The following is a 19,974-nucleotide window of genomic DNA, read 5'->3' on the forward strand; positions in this document are numbered from 1 at the left end:
TTACTGTATCATAACGGTATTTTCTTCAAGTATACGGAAACAGGAAGCGGTGCACTCCTTCAGTGGAGAACGGGGAAGCAGCTTTCACACGTCCACTCGCAGCAGCGGACGTCACTTTACCTGGTTTCCGAGGAAGAACTACAATAAATCCAGAAGACACGGAGCAGAGGAAGACAAAGGGAAGAGAAAGAGAGAATGAAACAACAAATACCGACAACTTGAATCTGTGATGTATGAAAGGACACCATTTATCTGTGTGCAGTGTTTTCGGAAAACTCAAACTTGGGCTCACAATTAGTGGTGAAAGCAAAAAGAAGCCGTGTGCGGCAGTTACGTCAGCGATGTGAAAATGGGTGACGATGAAGTCGAGACAGGAGATGGAGTCAAAGACAGAGAAGAAAAGAGAAGCCAGACACACACAGAGGAGCAGAGAGACAAACACTGTGACGATTAGTATCCCCAGCGTCCTGCAGTCTGACGCTGGATGTCATTACCCACTGGGTAATGATGGAGTGGACACAAACTGTAGCAGTGGTAGTGATGGCCGATCCAGGAAATGCTGCTGAAAACGGTCAGAGCTGAGGTCTGCTGTATAATGCTGCACAGACACACACAGACTGCTGCTGTCTGCCACGTTGTGTGAAGTTCAGTCTACAGATAATGCAAGTGCACTCACATTTATATGACTTTCTAGTCTTACTGACCAAGCAGCTTATATTGCAAGACACATTTAACCATAGAGCGCCTCATCTACCTCATAACTACAGCCAATTTAAATTCATCAATAACCAGTGCTAACCCCTACACCAACGTCCGGAGAATTTTCCTAAAAGGTGCAGTAACAAGGCACCTCCTCTGTAGTTAGATTTTGGATTAAAATTAAATATATTCAGTCATTTTTCACTTAATCTGTTCATGTTGGTCCAGTTTTTTGGTGACCCGTACAGTTAGGTTCACATCTACTCCTCTATTTTGATTTTATTTTAGTTTCAAGCCAAGCAAGCATAGTTTCTGAAACTAGAAGAAATTACTGTTTAAACTGAGTTCTTACAGGTATTTTTGCTTTTGGTTCAATAAGGTTTTACTGTGTTTATGCCAAGAAAACACATCTTCCACATAAGAAGGCAGATTTTAACCAGGTTACTGGTGATCTATGAATGTAAAGGTTTATAAAAAAATATTCATGCATGCTTGGGTGTACCAAAATACTGGCTGTTACCTCCAAAAGGGTAAAGGATTACAATACAGCCAATGATCTCCCACAGCACAGTCTTTAAAGTCTTTCATCTTTATGGCGTTCATAAAAACAAATACAGGAAAACACTTTGGCTCCGGGTCCATATCAGCGGTTCTCAGACACTGAATAAACTTTACTCCTCACAACCCAGAATTTAAATATCCCCAACAATTAAACAAAAATGTATTTCAGTGACATAAAATTTAGAACGACATCATCAAAAACTCTGTTAACTAGTTTAAGATTCACTCCACATTTTTCCTGCAGAGAACCAGGTTTTACAGTCCAACAGTAATTCAGTTACAGCTCCTAATTCCCACCCTGCTGTGTGTATCTGTGCTGTCGCATTTACAGGATTATTAATGCTTTGTGATGAAAAAGACAGCCATCCCGCAGTTGTTATAAACATGTTCTATCGATGTTATGACATATTATGACAGCGACAGCGTAAACACTTAAATACACCATGATTATCATGATGTGAGATGGACACACGTGCGTGAAATGCTGTGAAGTTAAGTTGAGAAGTTAATGAAGTGCAGTCACAGTCAGTAATGAATAATGAACCAATCAGAACAGAGTCAAATGGGATTCACAGGTAAATCTTAGCAGTCATGCTTAGATTTCTACTTCCTTCTCTTCGTTCGCTTCACACATTAAAATAATCTTTGTTTAAACATTGATTTTGGGTGCTGTCACACCCACTCTTGTGTTAGGTGTAAATTTCAACCTGAGTGTTTGTTTATACTACTTCGACCTCATATGCACCTCAAAAGGTTGCATACTGCTACACAATCAAAGTAAATCCCCTTTGACCCAGTTTTTTAAAACAATTCCTGTTAAAATATCTTTTTTCCAAAAGTTATTATTTGAATCTTTATTTTATCTCTAACAGTAGATCGATAAATAAAGCTGAACTTACCCGGTATTTGTTCTCGCCTATCTGCTCCACCTGGAACCTCTTGGCACATTTACACTGGGCTACCTGCCGCGTCACCTGCACAACCACAGACCAGACAAGACGTAAATAACTGACATGTTTTGAGCTAAATTTATAGCGAGACGTTTTTCTAAGCTCCCTCTTACCTCATCCTCGATCTTGTCGGCGTCAGTGGTCGGCCTGTAGGCATCCTTGTTGGGGTGCAGAGCAGCAACAAACTCGTAGTAGTCTATGTAACCGTCTCCATCCCTGTCAAAGATGTCTGCCACGGCCGTCATCTCCAGCTTACTGGTTGGAAATTCTGAGGATATTAGATATGATATTTACCGTCTTTGAAATATAAAACAAAACAACAATATAAACACAAAACAAAACCACTGCAGCTTCGTACTCGAGGCCAAGATGCCGTCGATGAACTCCTGCCGTGTGATCTTTCCATCCTGGTCTTTGTCGATGCGTCTGAAGAAATCCATGACGCGGGACTTCTTGTGGTTCATCCAGCGCATGTACTTCTTCCTCCACACGTCAAAGTCAAAGTTGGCAAACTCCTTGAGCTGAAAATGGACAACAGTGGCATTAATTAGGATTCAAAGTACACAACAGATGCAAATTAGCTTAAGCTAACTCTGCTACAAAGCATTTAATGGCAATATTTATGTTAATGCTCTGCATGGTCCCTTTTCAAATAAAATTAATTAACAACAATAATAAAAAAAATACATAAAGTTTAATGTTTAGTGAGTGTGGGTAGCTTTGCTTGACCAAATTTAATGTACCTCCTCCAGCCTGTCCAGAGCATCGTTGAGTTTGCGCTGCCGGTCGAGAGCTAGCAGCCACACCTGCTGCCACCTGGCACACAGCTGGTTGAGTCGTGGGTTTCCCCCAGAAACCTGCATGGCCGCCTGCTGCTGTTGCTGCTGCTGGTGTTTTCCTGCAGAGAACAGGTAAAGCTAAACGAAACGGCACCTGCACCTTTCGACCACATTCACTAGCGTCAGTGTGAAACAGACGTGGGAGATGATAATATTTGTTCGCTGAGAGGTAAACACAGGAGACTTACGAGCGCCTCTCCTCTCCGCCAGGCTGCTGGGAGGCTCGGCTGGCTTTCTTTTGTAGGTTTTTGTCACTTTGTCGACATCCGGCTGCTTCCTCGTCATCTCCTCCATAAACATCTGAGTACAGCAAACAGCAACAGACAGTAACTCAAATGTGCGTCCAAACATAGTCAGTCTTAGAGTGTAATACATTAAAATACTACGTCTGCGAGTTTAGTAAAAAGACAAACAACTGATGAGTCACTGAGGCTACTGAAGGACTCACCTGATGCTCTGTGATGAGGTTTTTGAGTTGTGGGATGTCCTGAGGCAGTGGTTCAGTGTCTCTTTGGACCAGTGTGGTCTCAGCCCACTGTAGCCATGACAGGAGCTCCTCCAGCAGGTTGGCATTGTTGAGCACTTCGGTCAGAGCCGTTTCCAGCCGCTGCTCGTGCTGTTTAGCCCAAGTCAGCACCTGCAGATTGAAAACGGTTATTAATTAGTCAGAAATCTCAACAACAAAGCAATACTTGTGACAAATATTGATTTATTTCTTCGTCACCTCCTCGAAGCGTGCCCTGATGATAGTGATCCAGTGTTTGATGGTGGTGATGGAGTCGGGGTGACACACGGTCAGGATGCCCTCTCCCATGCCAGCAGCCTTGTTCACGTCAGTCCTCTTCTCCTCCACTGTGCCCATGAAGTCCCGGTGTGTGTGGAGCAGCGCCTGCAGAGTCTCCGCCTCTTCGGGGAGGACGCCGCGGAAACGAAGCGTCTGCTCCGCCTCTGAGAGCCACTCCAGGAGCAGCTGCACCGCTGTGCGAAAGTCCTCCGCCTGACAGGCACACAGAGCATTTTTTTATGGATCTGCGATTGTCTGATTACGGAAAAATGTGGCGAAAAGTTTGACAGTGAAAGCAGCTGTGCAGCCGCCTTTCTGACCTGTTTGAGCGCCTGCTGCAGGCGCGTCTGCTTGGTGACTGATAGGGCACAGACTGTGTCCCAGCGGTTGCTGAGCTCCTGAAGCTGAACTTTGACCCACGCTGTGTCATCGCGGCCGGTCTCCATCAGGTCACGGGCCGAACGCTTCAGAGCCTGAACGCTGCTGGTTCTCTTCCCCAGTTCTTTTTGGAAAGCCTGTAAGTGGGAAAGTTACCAGTCATGAGTGAACATAGCACACATGTTCACATAGCAGTATAGTTCTGTTTGTTCTAATATACACACCTTATGCGAGTCCATGAGGTTGGACACCAAATCCAGGTCCCCGTGGACGGGCTGGTCTTCTGCTAGCTGAGGCTCCACTCGGTACAGCCAGTCCACCAAAGCCTGAAGAGCTTCAGCAAACTGACCAGAGAACAGCAGAGCCTCCTCCAGCTTGTGTTGTCTTGATGGAGAAAAGAAGATGACGGCTATTACTCAACAGATTTTATTTTTCACAGTAATGCAAACCTGTCCGGTGAAGCCGAGCACACCAGTTTCAGTGTTCATCTTCTCGTTACCTCTCCACGCTCTTGCCGCAGACGGTGTCCCATTTGTCACGAACTTCTCCCAAAAGGTTATCCAGTTTCTGCGTGTCTGCAGGCAGCTGAGCTTTGTCCCTCATGGCCTTCCCCGACCTCACCGTGGTGTCGTAGACGGGCTGTTTTGATCCCAGTGCTTTCTGAAACTCCTGGAGAGGCGGAAAAATGATGGGAGAGAAAAGACTGTAGCAGGAAATGGAGCAGTAAAGAAAACTGAATATTTGATGATGCATTTTTCTTCTTGTACCTTGTGCTTTGTCAGCTGTACTTTGATCTTATCCGGCTCGTTGGAGATCTCCAGCTCTGAGTCCAGCCTTTTCTCGGCTTCTTCTAACCAGTCTGTCAGCTTCCTCCAGGCCTCGTGGAACTAAAGAAAACAATTTGATGAAAACTTGTTTTAATGCACTTTTTTCTGAAGTTTTAGTCAAAGTCAATATAAGAGAGAAAACCACAGCGCTGAAACAATCCTCAGACTGACACAAAAGTTTAAATAGTCTTCATGTAGCCGCAACAAACCATCTTTAAAGAGCCTGTTTCTACCTGTTTGGCTCTTTTGCGGGCCTCATCCAGGTGTCGGCCTCGGTCCAGTGACCTCTGGACCAGCTTGTCCCAGCGGGCCTGGACGCTGAGCAGCAGGTTCTTGATCAGAACCACGTCCTGCTTCAGGCTGGCAAAGCGAAGCTGAGAGCCGGCCTTCTCCAGAGCCAGGACCTGCTCTCTGTGGGTGTTCACCTCATTGACAAAGACCTGGACAGACACAAAGGGTGGAAAGAGTTACACGCAACGCAAACAGCATGTTCATGACAATATCGAGAAACAAACAGGATCTGAAAAGTAAGCGATCTAAGATAAGTATTTTTAATGTTGCTACCTTGTGCTCATCAATCTGGAAGAGGACGGTGTCTAGTATGAGGCTGGGGGGCTGGGCCATGTTCAGGGTCTGCTCAGCCTGGGTCAGCCAGTTGATGGTGTCCTGCAGAGAAGTCTGAAAACCCGTGGCCAAAGAAACGGCCTCGTCCAGTTTTGCCTGGAAAGTTTCGAGAGTTCAGAGTTAACGAAAGAGCTGCAGAACACATGAGCAAAACAAAGAGAAGTGTATTCGTAAAGATTTACCCTGCGGTCGTCCATCTTGGTGTTGAGGCTGCCCCACTTGTTCTGCAGCATGGCCAGGTTCTGCTGGGTCTGGGTGGTACCAGGTCCTGCTTCTTCTCCTCCACGAGCCAGCAGCATGGACTCTCCCTGATCCAGCAGGCGATTGTACTGCTCTGCACGTAGAGTCACCTGGGCTTGGAGCTCCTGCAGACAGCGAGAGCACAAACAGAAGATGATGAAAAGGTGAGCTTCATCGTGTCTAACAGGCCGTTATAGAACAATACAAGCTATTAAACTTTTATAGCCTCCATATGCCAAGTGTCTCTCTGTGTGAAATGAAGAGTGTGTTTGTAAGTCGATACTCTGCAGCTGCACAAATTTTGGAGTCAAAGCACTCCGGCACTGTTACAGAATCCCGTCCTAACACTGAATTAGATATGTGCAGAAGACTTTTTTGCAACATTCATTTGTGATCTGCGATAGGAAAGCATTCCTCAGCTGCAGTAACAACAACTAATGCACACGTGCATAATGTCACACAAACCCTAAAATGCTTCCTCTACACATGAATGTTTTTAAGCAGTTAATTATTTTGTTCACAGAGGCACCAAAAATACTCCAACATGTGAGACGTAAAACACTTCAGAAACATGCAAGAGAGACTTTAAATGGTGTAAATTGGCAACGTTGATAAATTCTAACAATTCAGTCACGCGGCAGATCGAATTCAGCTAGTTTCACTTTGGTTTTTATTACCGTGACGTGGATGTTATGGCCCAATCTCAATATCTGATAGCATGATAACACGTCACATAGACATGCCAGTCTGTACTTCAATGTTTATTTATTTTTTATTCTATAAAGTATTTTTTTTCCCTTTTTCAGAGTTATAACACCAATGTGTCTAACCACTGTGGGCTGTGACGTGTGCCTGTGTATTGTCCCTGATGATGTGAGTATGAAGGTGTAACGTTACCATGTGTTGCTGTAACTGCTCCCTGGCGGTTTCAGGGAGACCGCCTGTTGGCTTGGCGGCAGACAGCTGGCTCTCGGTCCTCCTCAGCCACTGGAGGAACTCCTCCAACTCCCCATGGAAACCTTCAGCCTACAAAGACACCAGTGAGACACCAACAAGCATGAACAAGTTGAACCTAAACTGAAAATCATGTCATGAAACAATCAAATAGACCTATTATGATGAAATTAATGACAGAGCATCACAATCAACACTTCACAACCATTCAGATGATATAAGATCTACATCTAGCTCAAAAACAATCTAAACAATCACTATGAAATATATATTTTGTTAATTACCAGTCAAGTTAAATCTAACTAAAGCAAGCACAGATCTAATTTTCTGCTTCTTTGCAGTACCTGCTGCAGGGCGGCCTCCAGCAGTTTTTGTCGCTCCTGGGTTTTGAGCAGTAGACTCCCCCAGCTCTGGTTGAGCTGATCGAGCTGATCCCTCAGGTTGCCCGCCTCATCGCCAGGAGAGGACTCCAGCAGCTCAGCGGCAGCGTTGTTCACAGTGTCCACTGTGGCATGATGGGACAGCACATCATTACGTAAAACCTGGGAAGGAAAGAGGAAGAAAGATTTGAATGCTGGGATGGAAAAATATACGCATAAGTGCTCTTCAGAAAGTTAAAACTGATTACAGAGATGCACTTCCTGCAGGTAATAACAGGACATACATGGTGTTTAGCCAGCTCAATTTCGATGGCCTTGGGGTCAGAGCTGACGGGTCGCTGTGTGTCCAGAGTGGTGTGTGTGTGGGTCAGCCAGGCCTGCAGCTCAGACAAGGCATGCTGGAACTGACCCAGAGCCAGCAGGGCAGCCTCCAGTTTGTGCTGTGGTAGAAGAAAGACAGTCAAATACACGCAATTCTACAGGACACCAACAAAAAGAACAATATCAACAGCTTCCTCGGGAGAAACAGAAGAGCTGAGACGAAGAACAAATTTCAGATTTTAAATGTTAAGATGTGCTTTCAACACCTGTCGTTGGGTGATTTTATCCCCCAGGTTTTCCCACAGGTGTCGGAGTTCGGTCAGCGGCTCCTGGATCATGTCTCTGTCGGTCTGGTCTGACACTTTCTTTAACAGCAGCTCCCCCTGGTGGCTCAGCTTCTCCATGTCAATCTGCTGCTGGTAAACCTCCACCTTGTACTGCTGCTCAGGTCAGTGGAGGCGCAAGTAGAAGAGCGAGGTGCGAAATAAGACAGAGAACAGCTTGTTGTTAGGCACTGATATACATCTGACTTTAAAAAGTGTTTGTAAGATATCTAGATTTTATACACAACTAGTGAAAAATCCAACTATCATTCCAACCTTAAGCTCCTCAATCTGTTGTTTGACAGTTCCCAGGTCAGTTCCCACAGTTGACATTTCACACAGCTTGATCACTGCGTTGTCCAGATAGTCAAACATGGACTGGAAAAATTACACAGAAATTATTCCAACAGTAATCCACGGGAACGTCCTGATCGCCACAGTTAAACTGGTACAAAAACAACTGAGCTTTTTATGGTAGCACTGCTATACAGCTGTATCAAGAAAGGGCACAAACCTGCAGTGCATCCTGATACTGAACTGAGGCAGTCATGGCTTCCTCCAGTCTCTCCATCCTCTCTCTCCATGTTCGGTTCAGTCCCTCCCAAGCAGCATTCATCTGAGAGAGCGATAAAAAGAGTCACCGTTTAGTAAAACGTTTCAGAAGGAAGTGGTCACTTTTTCACAACAACGTGATCCTGGTTTAAGAATCAGATATACTTTATTAATCTCAGAGGAAATTGTGATTTCTAACCTCATCTATGGTCTTCTTGACTTCAGGCTTCTCAGTTTCTCCACAAGCGAAGATGAGGTCAGCTCCGAGGGTCCTGACAAACTCCAGCTCTTCCCTCAGGCCATCCGTCTCCGCCTTGATGGCCTAGCACATGCACAGAGGGACATCATAATGACTCGTTTAGCATAAAAATGTGGAGGACAAAGACAAAAACAAACATTTCAGCTGTTGATGAACTCTTTCGTCTTCACGAAGCATGTTTCTGCCTCCTCCATACCTCAGCAGCCTCAATCTGTTGTTTGATGAGCGATGGGTCCACTCCGGGGTCCTCCAGGTCTTTCACGATATCTTGGGAGTCTCGGAGCGTGCTCAGTAGCGCCGCCACGTCGGCCCAGAATTTCCCAGCCAGGTCCAAGACATCATTGAGTTTCCCCTCTCGCTCTTCAGCACGCTGCCGGATCTCATCCCATAGAGAGCGCAGGCGGAGGAGGCGGGAACGGACAGCTGCATGAAAACAGGAAAAGAGGGAAGTGACATTTTAAAGAGGTTCATATAGAAACGCTGCTGGTCAGACTGGGAAACACTTCTTAGGTCACACAATGCAGTCTGGTATCAGTTTCATATGTCATATTAGTCTGGATCCTGACATCTCATGTACTGCACTGGTATGTTTGGTCTATTCACTCCCACTACCAGTGCACAGTGAGGCCTTTCATGTTGAGGAGGGCTGCAGGGCATCAAAGCAGAAAGGCCAACACAACAAAGATGTGTGTGTTCTGTCTCACAATGTGCTGAGCAGAACTTCACTGCTGGTTCTCCTCTTTTCCTTTTCTTTTTAAGATTTGCGAACTGACCTGGTGACAATTAGAGACCCACTCTCTTCAGCTAGTGAACTTACTGGACTGGAGCCCACAATAAGATTGTAATGGTTTTTACAAAGGTTACAGAAGCCTCTTTATTCTGAACCACTCCGAATTTTGATGCCCTGTACTCTTAGACAGGGAAATGTTTTGTTCCAGTCAGAGCCTGAATTTTCCATTTCCAGTAAAAGGTGTCAGAGCTGCACTGTTCAGTTTGTAGCTTGTTTATAAGCCAGTTATACGGAGGACTGACACTGCCGAATTAAAACTAAATGACTAATTCAGTATAATCATTAATATGACATTAAATCCTTAATAATGCAATTATAATTGAATTAAAATATAGGCATTTGTTGATTTCTGAAATGTCAAACTGATCATTTTTTCTGAATTAATTAAATTACATTTCAGTCTTTTTATTTATTCAATTCAAATCATATACAGATCGCTCTCTCTCCCTCTCTCTATAAAAAACTTTTTATTTATTCAATTCAATTCATATCATATATCTATATCTATAAAAAAAATTTTTGTGTGTGAATTGATCGTTTATTTATGATTTTGGCAGTTTTAGTCCTCCATAAACAAGATGTCATGAGATCAGTTAATCCAGCCCCTCATCGCTGGATGCAGAATATGCGACAAATACAACTTTGTGACCTGCCTGCTTCTTTTATGTCTACACATTGTGAAGCTGTCACTGACAGACAGCTTCATCCTCGAGTCACTTACCCTGAGCAGCAGGGTCGTCATGAGCCGCTCGGCCGATGAGCTCCTCGCCGCGGGCGCAGAGGGCGGAGAAGCTTGGCAGCAGTTTGTCCAGCTCTAGTCCCTGGGCTCGGTGCTCTGCCAGCTGCTCCCTGATCTTCTCCACCTCTGCAGCCACGGGGGGAGGCTGCCGAAGCCGCTGCACCGCCCCCTCCAGAGTCTCCAACAGTGGGTCCATCTTGTCGTGAAACTGAGGGCAGAAGGAGACGTGTAAGAGGACGTTTTGACGGAGGAGAGAATTTGATAGAGTTCGATAGCTGGGCGACATGTTGAAAGCGGGAAAATACTGAGATATCGCGTAGGTGGGCAGCCATCTGTGGCAGACTGCTCAAACTTTTTTTTAATTATAATTTTTATTATAATTTCATTTCAGATTTCAAGAGAAAATGTAATAAAATATCACTTCTTCACTTTCAACAAGCCAGCCAGGTTATGTAACTATGACAACGCGGGACTCAAACCTACCACACAAAAGGGAACTATAAATGTAGCAGACGTGTTACAGAAGAAAGAACTCGTGGTTCAATTCCTAAGAGGATAATCTTTCTAGAGGGAAATCAAACTGCTTGATTATGACAAAACAAATCTCATCTAACCACGAGGAGAGCGCTACATGATACAGAAGGACCTCTAGGACTTGAATCAAGCCTGGTGTAGACGCTTTATTCAAGCTTGCAATCATAAACCAAAGGGACCGATCTGATTCAATGTTTTGGTCACTCAGGGTGAGAAACAACATGATTCTTATGAATGTTTCAATCAATAAAACTGTAGCTGACACAAATCAATTCAAGTTAATTTTCCAGTGAATAAACGATTACTTTCAATACTGAACTTTAATCATTTATTTAAAAAAAAAAATCGATAACAGCTTTCATCCTGCAAATGTGAAATAAAAAGAAAGCCCAATGATTAGCACTTGATTTGTGAAAGTTTTATTGCTTTAGTATTGATTCATTTTTTGTTATTTGATCCAATCATGTGGCCCAAACACACCCTGAGTGTCGGTTTCATGTCAGTCAGGGGTCTTACCTCTACCAGCTGGGTGATTGCAGTGAGCAGTGACCGTGGAGAAAATGGTGGTGAGGGGCAACACGCACAGCACATCCACAATGAACAAGGGATGGAGGAAGGGATGGGGGTTGCAAGGATGAGAGGTGAACATAAGGTTAAGGATTAAAGAGGGAGAGACGAGGTGGTGTAGTTTGGAGTGAGGGATGAGAAGAAAGTGGTGGACAGTGCGGGTGGAGGGAGAGAGGGGAGCCACATGTGGATTGGTTTGAAGAGGGTGGAGAAACAATGCAATGAGTTAAATCAGAGTCATGCAAACAGTACAAACTGATACATCGAGGGCAGCAACACCCGTGATTCAGTGATGTCTCGTGAAATGAAATGCAAAGAAAAAGTTAAACGTCTGTAAAGAAGATTACTTGATAAGAAGATGAAATATGGCACAAAAAATTATGTTTTGCTATGAACGTATGATGAAACACAGTTACATGAGGCCACTTTGGCTAAACAACAAAAAAAATTCAAAATCTGAAAACGACTAAAATAAAATGTAGCTTTAACTGCACGTGTAAGTAAATGTAAATGTATCTCCATCAAATCGTGTATCATCTAGTGTAGAGCAGGCATTAGACACAAAAACACACTTGCATACATCTCATGCTGTTATCATGTCAGACGTACTCATTTAGTTGTGGGCTGCAGACACTGCATTAAAGCTCTAAACAGACCTGGGCTCAAAAGCACTTCTTTTATCTGTGCTGACGGCCACACTGGTGTAGCTACACAAATTTGGCACAGTTTACTAAAATTATTAGACCCAGGTCTGCAGCTGAGGCAAAAATGTCCAAACATTTAGTTTATCCTCCCTACCTGTGCAGACTGGGACACCGCCTCATCTAGTACTGTAGCACGACCTTTGACCTCCTCTTTGATGGCCTGGTACCGTTTCTCGGCATCTGCGTAGCGCTGCGTCACACTCGCACCCTCCTGCAGGCTGAGCTCGGCCAGCTGAGGTCCGATTTTCAGCAGCTTGTCGATGTGTGGCTTGTGTTCTGCTATGGACTCCCTGAGCAGCTGGAGAGGAAATTAAAAACACGGATAGTGAGCATTTATTTTAATCAGAAAAGCACAACCAGGTTATGATATTCAAGGTCTTCGCTTACTCTCATCTGGTCCTGCTGCAGCCGGAGAGCATCTGTGTCAATAGCTGGTGGTGGAAGCTGGGCGATGAGGGTCTCAGTTTCACCCAGCCACGGCTCTAGTTCCTCGCAGGTTTCCCAGAACCGAGCCACAAGAACCTGGGCCTGCTCCAGAGCTGAGAACCGCTCGCTGTGGCTCTGACTCACTGCATCATAACGAGCGCTCAAAGAGCCCGTCTTGAGCTGAGGAAGAGGATGACGATTCAGATATAAGAGATTATTTCTGTTGCACTTCTTGAAGGTTCTCACTTTCCTTCCCGTTCACTCAATACGCCCAGAACTGTGTCTGTGAGCATCTTACCATGAGTGCATCCTTCTGAGCATCACTGCATGCTTCTAAGATGTCGTCTCTGGTGCTGAGGAGCTGATCTACTGTGTCTTTGTGTCGGATGATGTCAATGTTGAACGCCCTCTGCACTTGCAGTTGGGCCACGGTCACGTCAGGCTCCAGACTCAGCGGCCCCAGAGATGCCAGTTTGCGCTCCGTCTCCCCAACCCAGGCCAGCTCTGCATCCACAGCCTCTTCATACTGAAGGGAGGAGTTAGCGTTCAGCCATTTTAACCAATCAAAGTAAAAAATAGAATGAAAATTTAGACTTATTAAACTACTTGCAGTACCTGCTGCGACCTCTGGATGGCAGCTTGTACCAGTTGAACCCGCTGAGTGATTGTTTCATCAGACTGTCGGTAGCGCTGGTTGGCGTCTGCGACGAGGCGGTCCAGGCCTTCCCGGGCTCGCCAAGGCACTAAATCCAGCAGAGCGCTGCCCACCTCGTTCACTGTATCCAACACCAGACGCTTCTCTGCTGACACTTTCTTCAACTCCTGCAACAGTGAAACTTTTAGTTTTATAGAGCACAATCTGCGAAAAAGCAGAAATATTTCCTATATCAATTCTTTAATATGACCACATGCATCAACGTAAAGCTGAAATAAACTTGTCTAAATGGCATCGAGTGTATCATCTGTTTTTTTCTGCTGCTTGAGTCAAAATGAGAACACCGAAAATGTCACCGAAGAGTGAAAAAACTGGAACAAATTAAATGGCAATAATCCTTTCAATAGCTTTTACAAACTGTTATGGAGCTCCCAGAAATCAATGTTTCTATGGTAACTCAGCTGTGGGTAGGTTGAGATTGGAAAGGCTGAAAATGTCATTATAGACGGGAGTTAAATGAGCTTTTCAGACATTTTGTACAATTTCTTTATTATGAAAATGTTAAAAAATGATCTTTAAAAGCTGTAAAATGTGGTTGACTGAGCAGTGCACTGGTTACTAAAAAGCGCAAAAGCTGATCGTGTAGTAAAAAAAGATGACGATGCTTCATCGTAGCCTGTTTTAAAGGAGATTCTGGAGAAACTGAAAATCAGTGTGCACATAAGAATGCCTGCAACTGATGCATGCAGTGTTACAGCGATACTCCAAACACAAATTTTTGACCCACTCGCTTATTGGCAGAGGAACAAATACACGAGGAACCTGTGATTCTCGTGTGAAAAACTGGAGCACAAACATTAGATCATCGTGTCTAAATATTTAACTTAAGAAATCCAGTTAAGCTGCCTTTAATTCCTTCTGCGGTCTTCATGTTTTCACACGATTATTTTTGTGTTATTTTGGCTAAATGGAAACAGTTTACAACATCCATAAAAACACAATTAACAAAAAAGAAAAATGCTGCCGTTTAAATCTGAAAGTCTGTTTTTAAAAGAATAAGAATCGTAACTACACCCGACTCCTCCCACCTTTTGTCTCTCCTGGTAGGCGGGTGAGGCGTCGGGCTCAACAGTGTTAAGCTCCGTCTCCACACCGTCCAGCCACTGGTTGAGGTCGTCGTGGGCGCTGGCGAATCGCGTGGACAGCTGCAGGGCCTGCTCCAGGGTACGGAGGGCTTTACTGCTGCCGGCCGTCATCTCGGCGTAGCGAGACTTGATGCCGTCGAGCTTCTCCTGGATCAGGAGGACCTCCTCACCTGCAGGACGACGCAGAGGTCAGGTAACTGGGTTCAACCAGGATACGTCAACAAACCATGTGCAGAGTGTATAAAAATATGATCTCCTTCATTCCAGCCGAGCATATTATCTCTGCAGAATCTTTAGTGAGACACACAAACTTGTTCAATCTAAAAAAAAATATCGATATATTCTGTAAAATCTCACAGGATCCTCAGTTTGACAGCTTGGCGCTCCTTTTATGGCCACAACATTTGTCTAACGGCCTAAATATGACAATAAAAACACAAAATGCAGTCATGGGTAGACCAACAATCAACTCACTAAAGGGGAAACAGTCAGCATGGCTAATATCAAGATATACCAAGATAAACAAAAACCAGATGTTACAGTCTGGTTCACTGCTGATCAAAAAATATGTGGTTTGGATGCGAGTCTCTCCCCAAGCCTGGACTTTCTGCATCCGTAAAAAACACTGATTTAAGAGTTTCTTTATCCTTTGGCAGATTTAATGCACAACCCGACACCAGACCAACACTTTTAAGTACAAGCCGAAAAAGGAAGAAACTCCTGAGAAGATTCACAAAGACGTGAGCGATCACCTGTGGTCTGTTTGAGTAGAGCTTGTCCGTTCTTGATGGCCTGGTCCACGGTTTTCTTCCTGCTCAAGATCTCTTCATTCAGAGCCTGAGGGAATAAAAGGAGTGAAAATGAACACGAACTGTTTTATTTTTGCAGCCAAAGACTTACTGGAAAAATGTAAGAAATAAAACAGCATCCAAGTTTTATTATACTCACTGAAACTCTGTTTATAATGTTTATTACACTTGATTTAAATGGGTTTAGCTCTGTTTCAGGCTTCTCGGTCCTTAAAGGAGACCTATTATGGTTAGGATCTGTCATATATGTACTGTTACAGTGATGGACGCTCATATTATAAATGACCTAAGAGGTCAATGTAGTCCTTCAAACTCTAAACCAGGGGTGTCAAACATAAGGCCCAGGGGCCAGAATCGGCTCAAAAACTGGAAAACATGAAGTAGTTAATCAATTTTAAACTTTTAACTTTATTTGCATAGGTTTTGCAGCTTTTCCTCATTGACACAACACCAAAGTAGGTAAATAATGGATAAACATGAAATGAAATTAAAATAATTAAATGTTTAATTAAACGTTTTGACACTGATAGAAGGGCAGCTGCACTGGTCTGACCCACTTAAGCTCTAAACGCTCCATTTCAGACAGTCACAGAGTGAGACTGTCCTTAACATCGTCACATGTGAACACTACTATTCACCCGACCCGCCTGCTTGAAACCTTTTGTTTGTGAGGGGCAGCGAGTAAGATGAAATGTGGCTTAAAGGGAGAGGAGTGGATATGAGGTCTTTTATAGCGGATGAACTGAGGGGCTACACCAGGGCTCAGTACGGGATAAATAAAGATTATTTTAAACTGTCAATTACACAAAGCTACTCTGGCAGAGTCCAATAATAAACATGTGGAGCTGGAAGCATAAACACAATAGGTCCACTTTAAATATTCATATTTTTTTATAGTATAAATTGTTGTGATTTTGGAAAATGTGTAACTGAAAGTGTTTAACGCCCATGACACAAACTGTTATCTTACTGAAGGGATCTTATATTTGTGCAGCTCTCTCAGAGACAGAGTTACTAAGTTCTTGAGTTTTGAGGAGATGAAGCGCTTCTAGTGACACTCAGCGTGTGTTCATCAAGTCGTACCAGAGTGTGTTTGTGCTGCTCGGCCAGCACCTGGGGCCGATAGCTCTGTACAGAGACCTGAGCCAGTCTCTGAGCCACCTCCGCCAGCCAGTTCAGCACCTCTACCTCGTCCTCCCCAAACAGCTGAGCGTTGGCCAGTGCCTGCTCCAGCAGGCCCGCCCGCCTGGAGCACCAATCAGCAAGCTCTGAGTGACCAGACCTCACCGATCCCACACGTTCGCTTAACCAATCGCGATCAGCCGCGCAGCTGAGCGGGCTCAGCGATTGGCTCAGCGACTCGAGGTGGTCAACCTCGGCTTCCCGGGAAGACACGTCATCTTGGAGCGCCTGGGAAGTGAAGGTGTGCGTGTGTGTGTGTGTGCGAGAGAGAGAGTGTTTTTGAAGTGAAGGGAGGTGAACAAAGAAAAGAAAAACACAAAGAACATGGATAAAAACTTAAAATATGAGCATGCAGATGATAAAATCATAACCGACAAACATCAATGGATGACTGAATGACTTAAAGAGAAAAAACTTGACACCACTGAAATAAAAACCAATAAAAGGAAACTCGTAGGAGGTCATGTTTTGATTGTAAATTAGTGCTTTGTGGTTCTAGGATGATTTTCATCAATGAAGATCGCCGACTCTGCTCGTCCGGATGGATGCGTCGTCTTTTCCCTCGACACACGGGGAATGAAAATCTATAAAATCTAAATGCAAGTCAGCGTCTTACCCTAATCGGGTCTCTGAGGGCAAACGGTACCTTGTGTTTGACGATCTGCTGGGTGATCTTTGCCGTCTGGGTTCCCATAGGCTCAGCAGAGCTTAGGCGTCTCTCCGTGGTGCTCAGCCATTCCCCGAGTGGCTCGAGGGCTTCGTGGAACTGAAGAGCCAAAACCTGCAGCTCCTCCAACTGCCTTTGTCTGAGAGACGAGAGGGGAGGAGGTGAGAAAACTCCATGATGAAGAGGAGGAGGAGCGGCAGGAGGAGAGGGGTCTCTTTATTGCTTTCACAGTTTGTTTTTTGTGTCACTGACAGATTGGGTCTTGGATGTTTGTCATAAAGTGGTTATATCTTTGTTTATTAAATGTTTCTCATAAATAATTCAGCTTAAAAGTATTTCATGAAAAGATAAAACAGATTACTGTAGCTTGACTGAGGCAGAGGGAGGATTTGCAAAGTGGTAAGAAAACACGACTTTTGTGCGCAGATAAGTGAGAGTCATTGCCAAGAAAAGCTTATCGCGTGTTTGTACAGAAAGCAACACTGTGTGTGTGTGTGTGTGTGTGTGTGTGTGTGTGTGTGTGTGTGTGTGTGTTCAGGAAAGACGCTGTAATAAACTCCAGAGACATGTCAGAGATTCTTCTATCATCTGCTACAGCTTGCAGCCGGGCATGAATGTGTAGTAACATTATACATTATGACTCCTCTACTTTTCACGAGCAGACACATCAGAGGTATCAAACCTCTTAGCTGTGCTTTGTGTGTTGTGTATTTATGTGTATCATTTCCCTGGTGAACAAAAGAACCTCTAAAATTACACCACAGGAACCAAAAGTTATGATTCCAACATTTCTTCAGGGACAGAGGCGTTCGATGGAGCCACACAGAGATAACATGATGTTGAGGTAGACTTAAGTCACAACGTTACACGCAGCAAGGAACATCTTAACTCATAAATCATCTCTGCTGCGTTTTTCTTTAAAAAAGGATAAAGATTTAGACTTTAGCACTGACGACGCTGAAGGGGACTAAAAACAGAAAACACCATCAGAGCTTGGACCTGGGTTCTTCTCACAGAACCTGGTACAGTAGCTCTCAGGTATTTTGTAGGTGCAAAGCAAAGCAGACCCACATCTGCATGTTTTTATGTGGACTAATCAGAGCACTGTGTTGAAGATATGTGGACAACTCTTGAAAACGAGTATTAAACTATTGAAAACTGCTGCCAGTGTTTGTGCTTCTTGCATACTTTTCTGTTCAGCAAATCAGCGCTGGATTTAAGCGTATCGTCACCCAAATCAGGATACGCAGATCTGGCTTTTCAGAAGACCGCATGAGAGCGTCTTTCTGTCACCAGCAAAGACTGTAAATCCCACTTTGGGCCACCTTAGCTGTGAGGGGCTTTACCTGCCGCTGGCCTTGTCCAGCAGGTCAGACCATCTCTCTGCTAGACTCTGCAGCTGGGTCTGGATCTTCTCTCGGTCCTGAGAGTCTGCTGTGGCTGCAATCCTCTCTCCTTCAGCCTGGATCATGTCCACTGTCGGTCTGCGGTCATCTAACAATCTCTGGAGGAGCTGAAGGACAGGAACACACACTTAGCGAAGTTTGGAGTATGAACGAAATAACAGACCGCATTTCAACAGCAGTGGAGTCTGGAAATGGATCATAAAGTTAAGTAACACCTGATTAAAACAAAAACTGAACACAATAATGAAGTTGGCTTTAAAGCTTACGCATTAGAAGTCATCTGTTTATCTGCTCAATAACACTACCTAATTAAATTTGATAGTAATTACATTTCTGTCAACACGCTCTCATTTTCAAATCAGAACGTGAAAGCTAATCCGTCCATGTTTGTCAAAGGGCGGCGTGACTAAAATCAGAAAATATGCCTCAACAAAGCATGCAAGTCTGTGCTAATGTGTCTGAGGCGTGAAAGGAGTGAAGGGAATCAGAGAAAGTCTCCTTTTTTAATAAAATCAATTTGTCTGATAGTGCAGGTTGGCCGATATCTTTTCCATCTAAACTGTTAAACATTAACAAAGGCTGTTGTCACCTTTGATCGGACTGTTTGCACATTAAGAAACGACGTCTCTCATTGTTAATTCCTTCCTGCTTAGATATCAGCCCCACTCTCCCTGCTTTGAACCTCTGCTGACAGCTCGGCTTCAGAACGCACCCCCCCTGCAGGTGACGTGACTCTCCGTCACGGAGGTAAACACATGTGATTGATCGCTGGCTGAGACTACGGCCCCATATGTGCACAAACACAGGAAATGTATGTAGGATAAACAAGGGAAGGAGTCTGACTGTGTCTCTGAAAACAATACAACTCCACCATGTGTGCACATATGTGTGTGTGTGTGTTTTTATGCCAGTCTCGCTGGCAGACGGTCAGCTGGGGCCGTTTGGATGCCAGTCAGACGGACCATTGACCAAGTGTACATGTGTTTGTGTGCATGCGCTCGTCATTCAAATAACTTTTTGAGGTTGTTTGAGGATGAAGGACACTGAGGACATCTGAATAGCATAAATAATGCTGCTTTAAATCTGTGAAATTTAAAATCAGAGCAGACGCGGAATGAAAGCCTCACTTATGACCTAAAGCAACTCACTGATGCTGCTGCGTGTTGTGCTGCTTTACTTTACACTGAAACTGTTCTTCATGTTTTCCCTCCTCTCTCATCCCTCTCGTACCTTTTGCTCTTGGATCTGGGCCTTGACCACGCGGTACTCGGCCGATGGAGGCTTCTGATTCGCTACCAGCTCCTCTGTGTCGCTCAGCCAGCTGAGCAACGGCTCCAGAGCATCCTGGAATTTCCCACAATGCAGCAGGGCCTCCTGCAGCTGGGCGATCCGCTCTGCCACCTGAGGACAGCAGAGATGATTGTGAATAGGGAAACAAAAGTGATTCGTAGGTTTAATAGAGTCAAGAGGTTATATCTTGGGATAAAGAAAGAGCCAATAAGCTCCAAAGGAAGTCAATCCCTAAAGACTTTCATGTACTTATGCAGAATTAAAGAGAAGAAATAGTCATGTTAACAGCTTGGCACTTAACTAACAGATTTAAAGAATAGTGAGGCTTATGACGAGTTTACTTAATACAGACTCGTCCACTTGTCAGGT

The 19,974-nt window shown here is 44.4% G+C and overlaps 1 protein-coding gene across 13 annotated transcripts in view; it reads right to left on the bottom strand.

Annotated features, from left to right (window-relative positions):
* The window catches only part of macf1a (microtubule actin crosslinking factor 1a), a 228,834-nt gene that overhangs the window by 9,593 nt on the left and 199,267 nt on the right, over positions 1–19,974 (bottom strand). For 12 of the 13 annotated variants that reach the window (XM_086281216.1, XM_086281220.1, XM_086281218.1 and 9 more), the window contains 34 exons: positions 19,546–19,716; positions 18,256–18,422; positions 16,889–17,048; positions 16,144–16,470; positions 15,004–15,088; positions 14,195–14,421; positions 13,067–13,273; positions 12,750–12,977; positions 12,413–12,631; positions 12,120–12,323; positions 10,203–10,428; positions 8,888–9,114; positions 8,632–8,754; positions 8,395–8,496; positions 8,157–8,258; positions 7,824–7,997; positions 7,521–7,676; positions 7,201–7,398; positions 6,800–6,928; positions 5,845–6,027; positions 5,603–5,758; positions 5,272–5,478; positions 4,979–5,098; positions 4,711–4,880; positions 4,436–4,595; positions 4,154–4,348; positions 3,774–4,046; positions 3,498–3,686; positions 3,238–3,349; positions 2,954–3,108; positions 2,569–2,731; positions 2,324–2,478; positions 2,160–2,234; positions 121–138 (listed from right to left, as the gene is read on the bottom strand). In XM_086281216.1, coding sequence (XP_086137342.1) covers positions 121–138; positions 2,160–2,234; positions 2,324–2,478; positions 2,569–2,731; positions 2,954–3,108; positions 3,238–3,349; positions 3,498–3,686; positions 3,774–4,046; positions 4,154–4,348; positions 4,436–4,595; positions 4,711–4,880; positions 4,979–5,098; positions 5,272–5,478; positions 5,603–5,758; positions 5,845–6,027; positions 6,800–6,928; positions 7,201–7,398; positions 7,521–7,676; positions 7,824–7,997; positions 8,157–8,258; positions 8,395–8,496; positions 8,632–8,754; positions 8,888–9,114; positions 10,203–10,428; positions 12,120–12,323; positions 12,413–12,631; positions 12,750–12,977; positions 13,067–13,273; positions 14,195–14,421; positions 15,004–15,088; positions 16,144–16,470; positions 16,889–17,048; positions 18,256–18,422; positions 19,546–19,716 — 5,763 coding nt within the window. The remainder of the gene's footprint in view (positions 1–120; positions 139–2,159; positions 2,235–2,323; positions 2,479–2,568; positions 2,732–2,953; positions 3,109–3,237; positions 3,350–3,497; positions 3,687–3,773; positions 4,047–4,153; positions 4,349–4,435; positions 4,596–4,710; positions 4,881–4,978; positions 5,099–5,271; positions 5,479–5,602; positions 5,759–5,844; positions 6,028–6,799; positions 6,929–7,200; positions 7,399–7,520; positions 7,677–7,823; positions 7,998–8,156; positions 8,259–8,394; positions 8,497–8,631; positions 8,755–8,887; positions 9,115–10,202; positions 10,429–12,119; positions 12,324–12,412; positions 12,632–12,749; positions 12,978–13,066; positions 13,274–14,194; positions 14,422–15,003; positions 15,089–16,143; positions 16,471–16,888; positions 17,049–18,255; positions 18,423–19,545; positions 19,717–19,974) is intronic. The other variant, XM_086281224.1, reaches the window with a different exon arrangement.

This window comes from Aulonocara sp. 'chitande type north' Nkhata Bay, linkage group LG22 (assembly GCF_057382095.1).
Source record: "Aulonocara sp. 'chitande type north' Nkhata Bay isolate Kocher_YH1m ecotype deep benthic linkage group LG22, A_spYH_male_GT1.1, whole genome shotgun sequence".
NCBI lineage: Eukaryota > Metazoa > Chordata > Actinopteri > Cichliformes > Cichlidae > Aulonocara > Aulonocara sp. 'chitande type north' Nkhata Bay.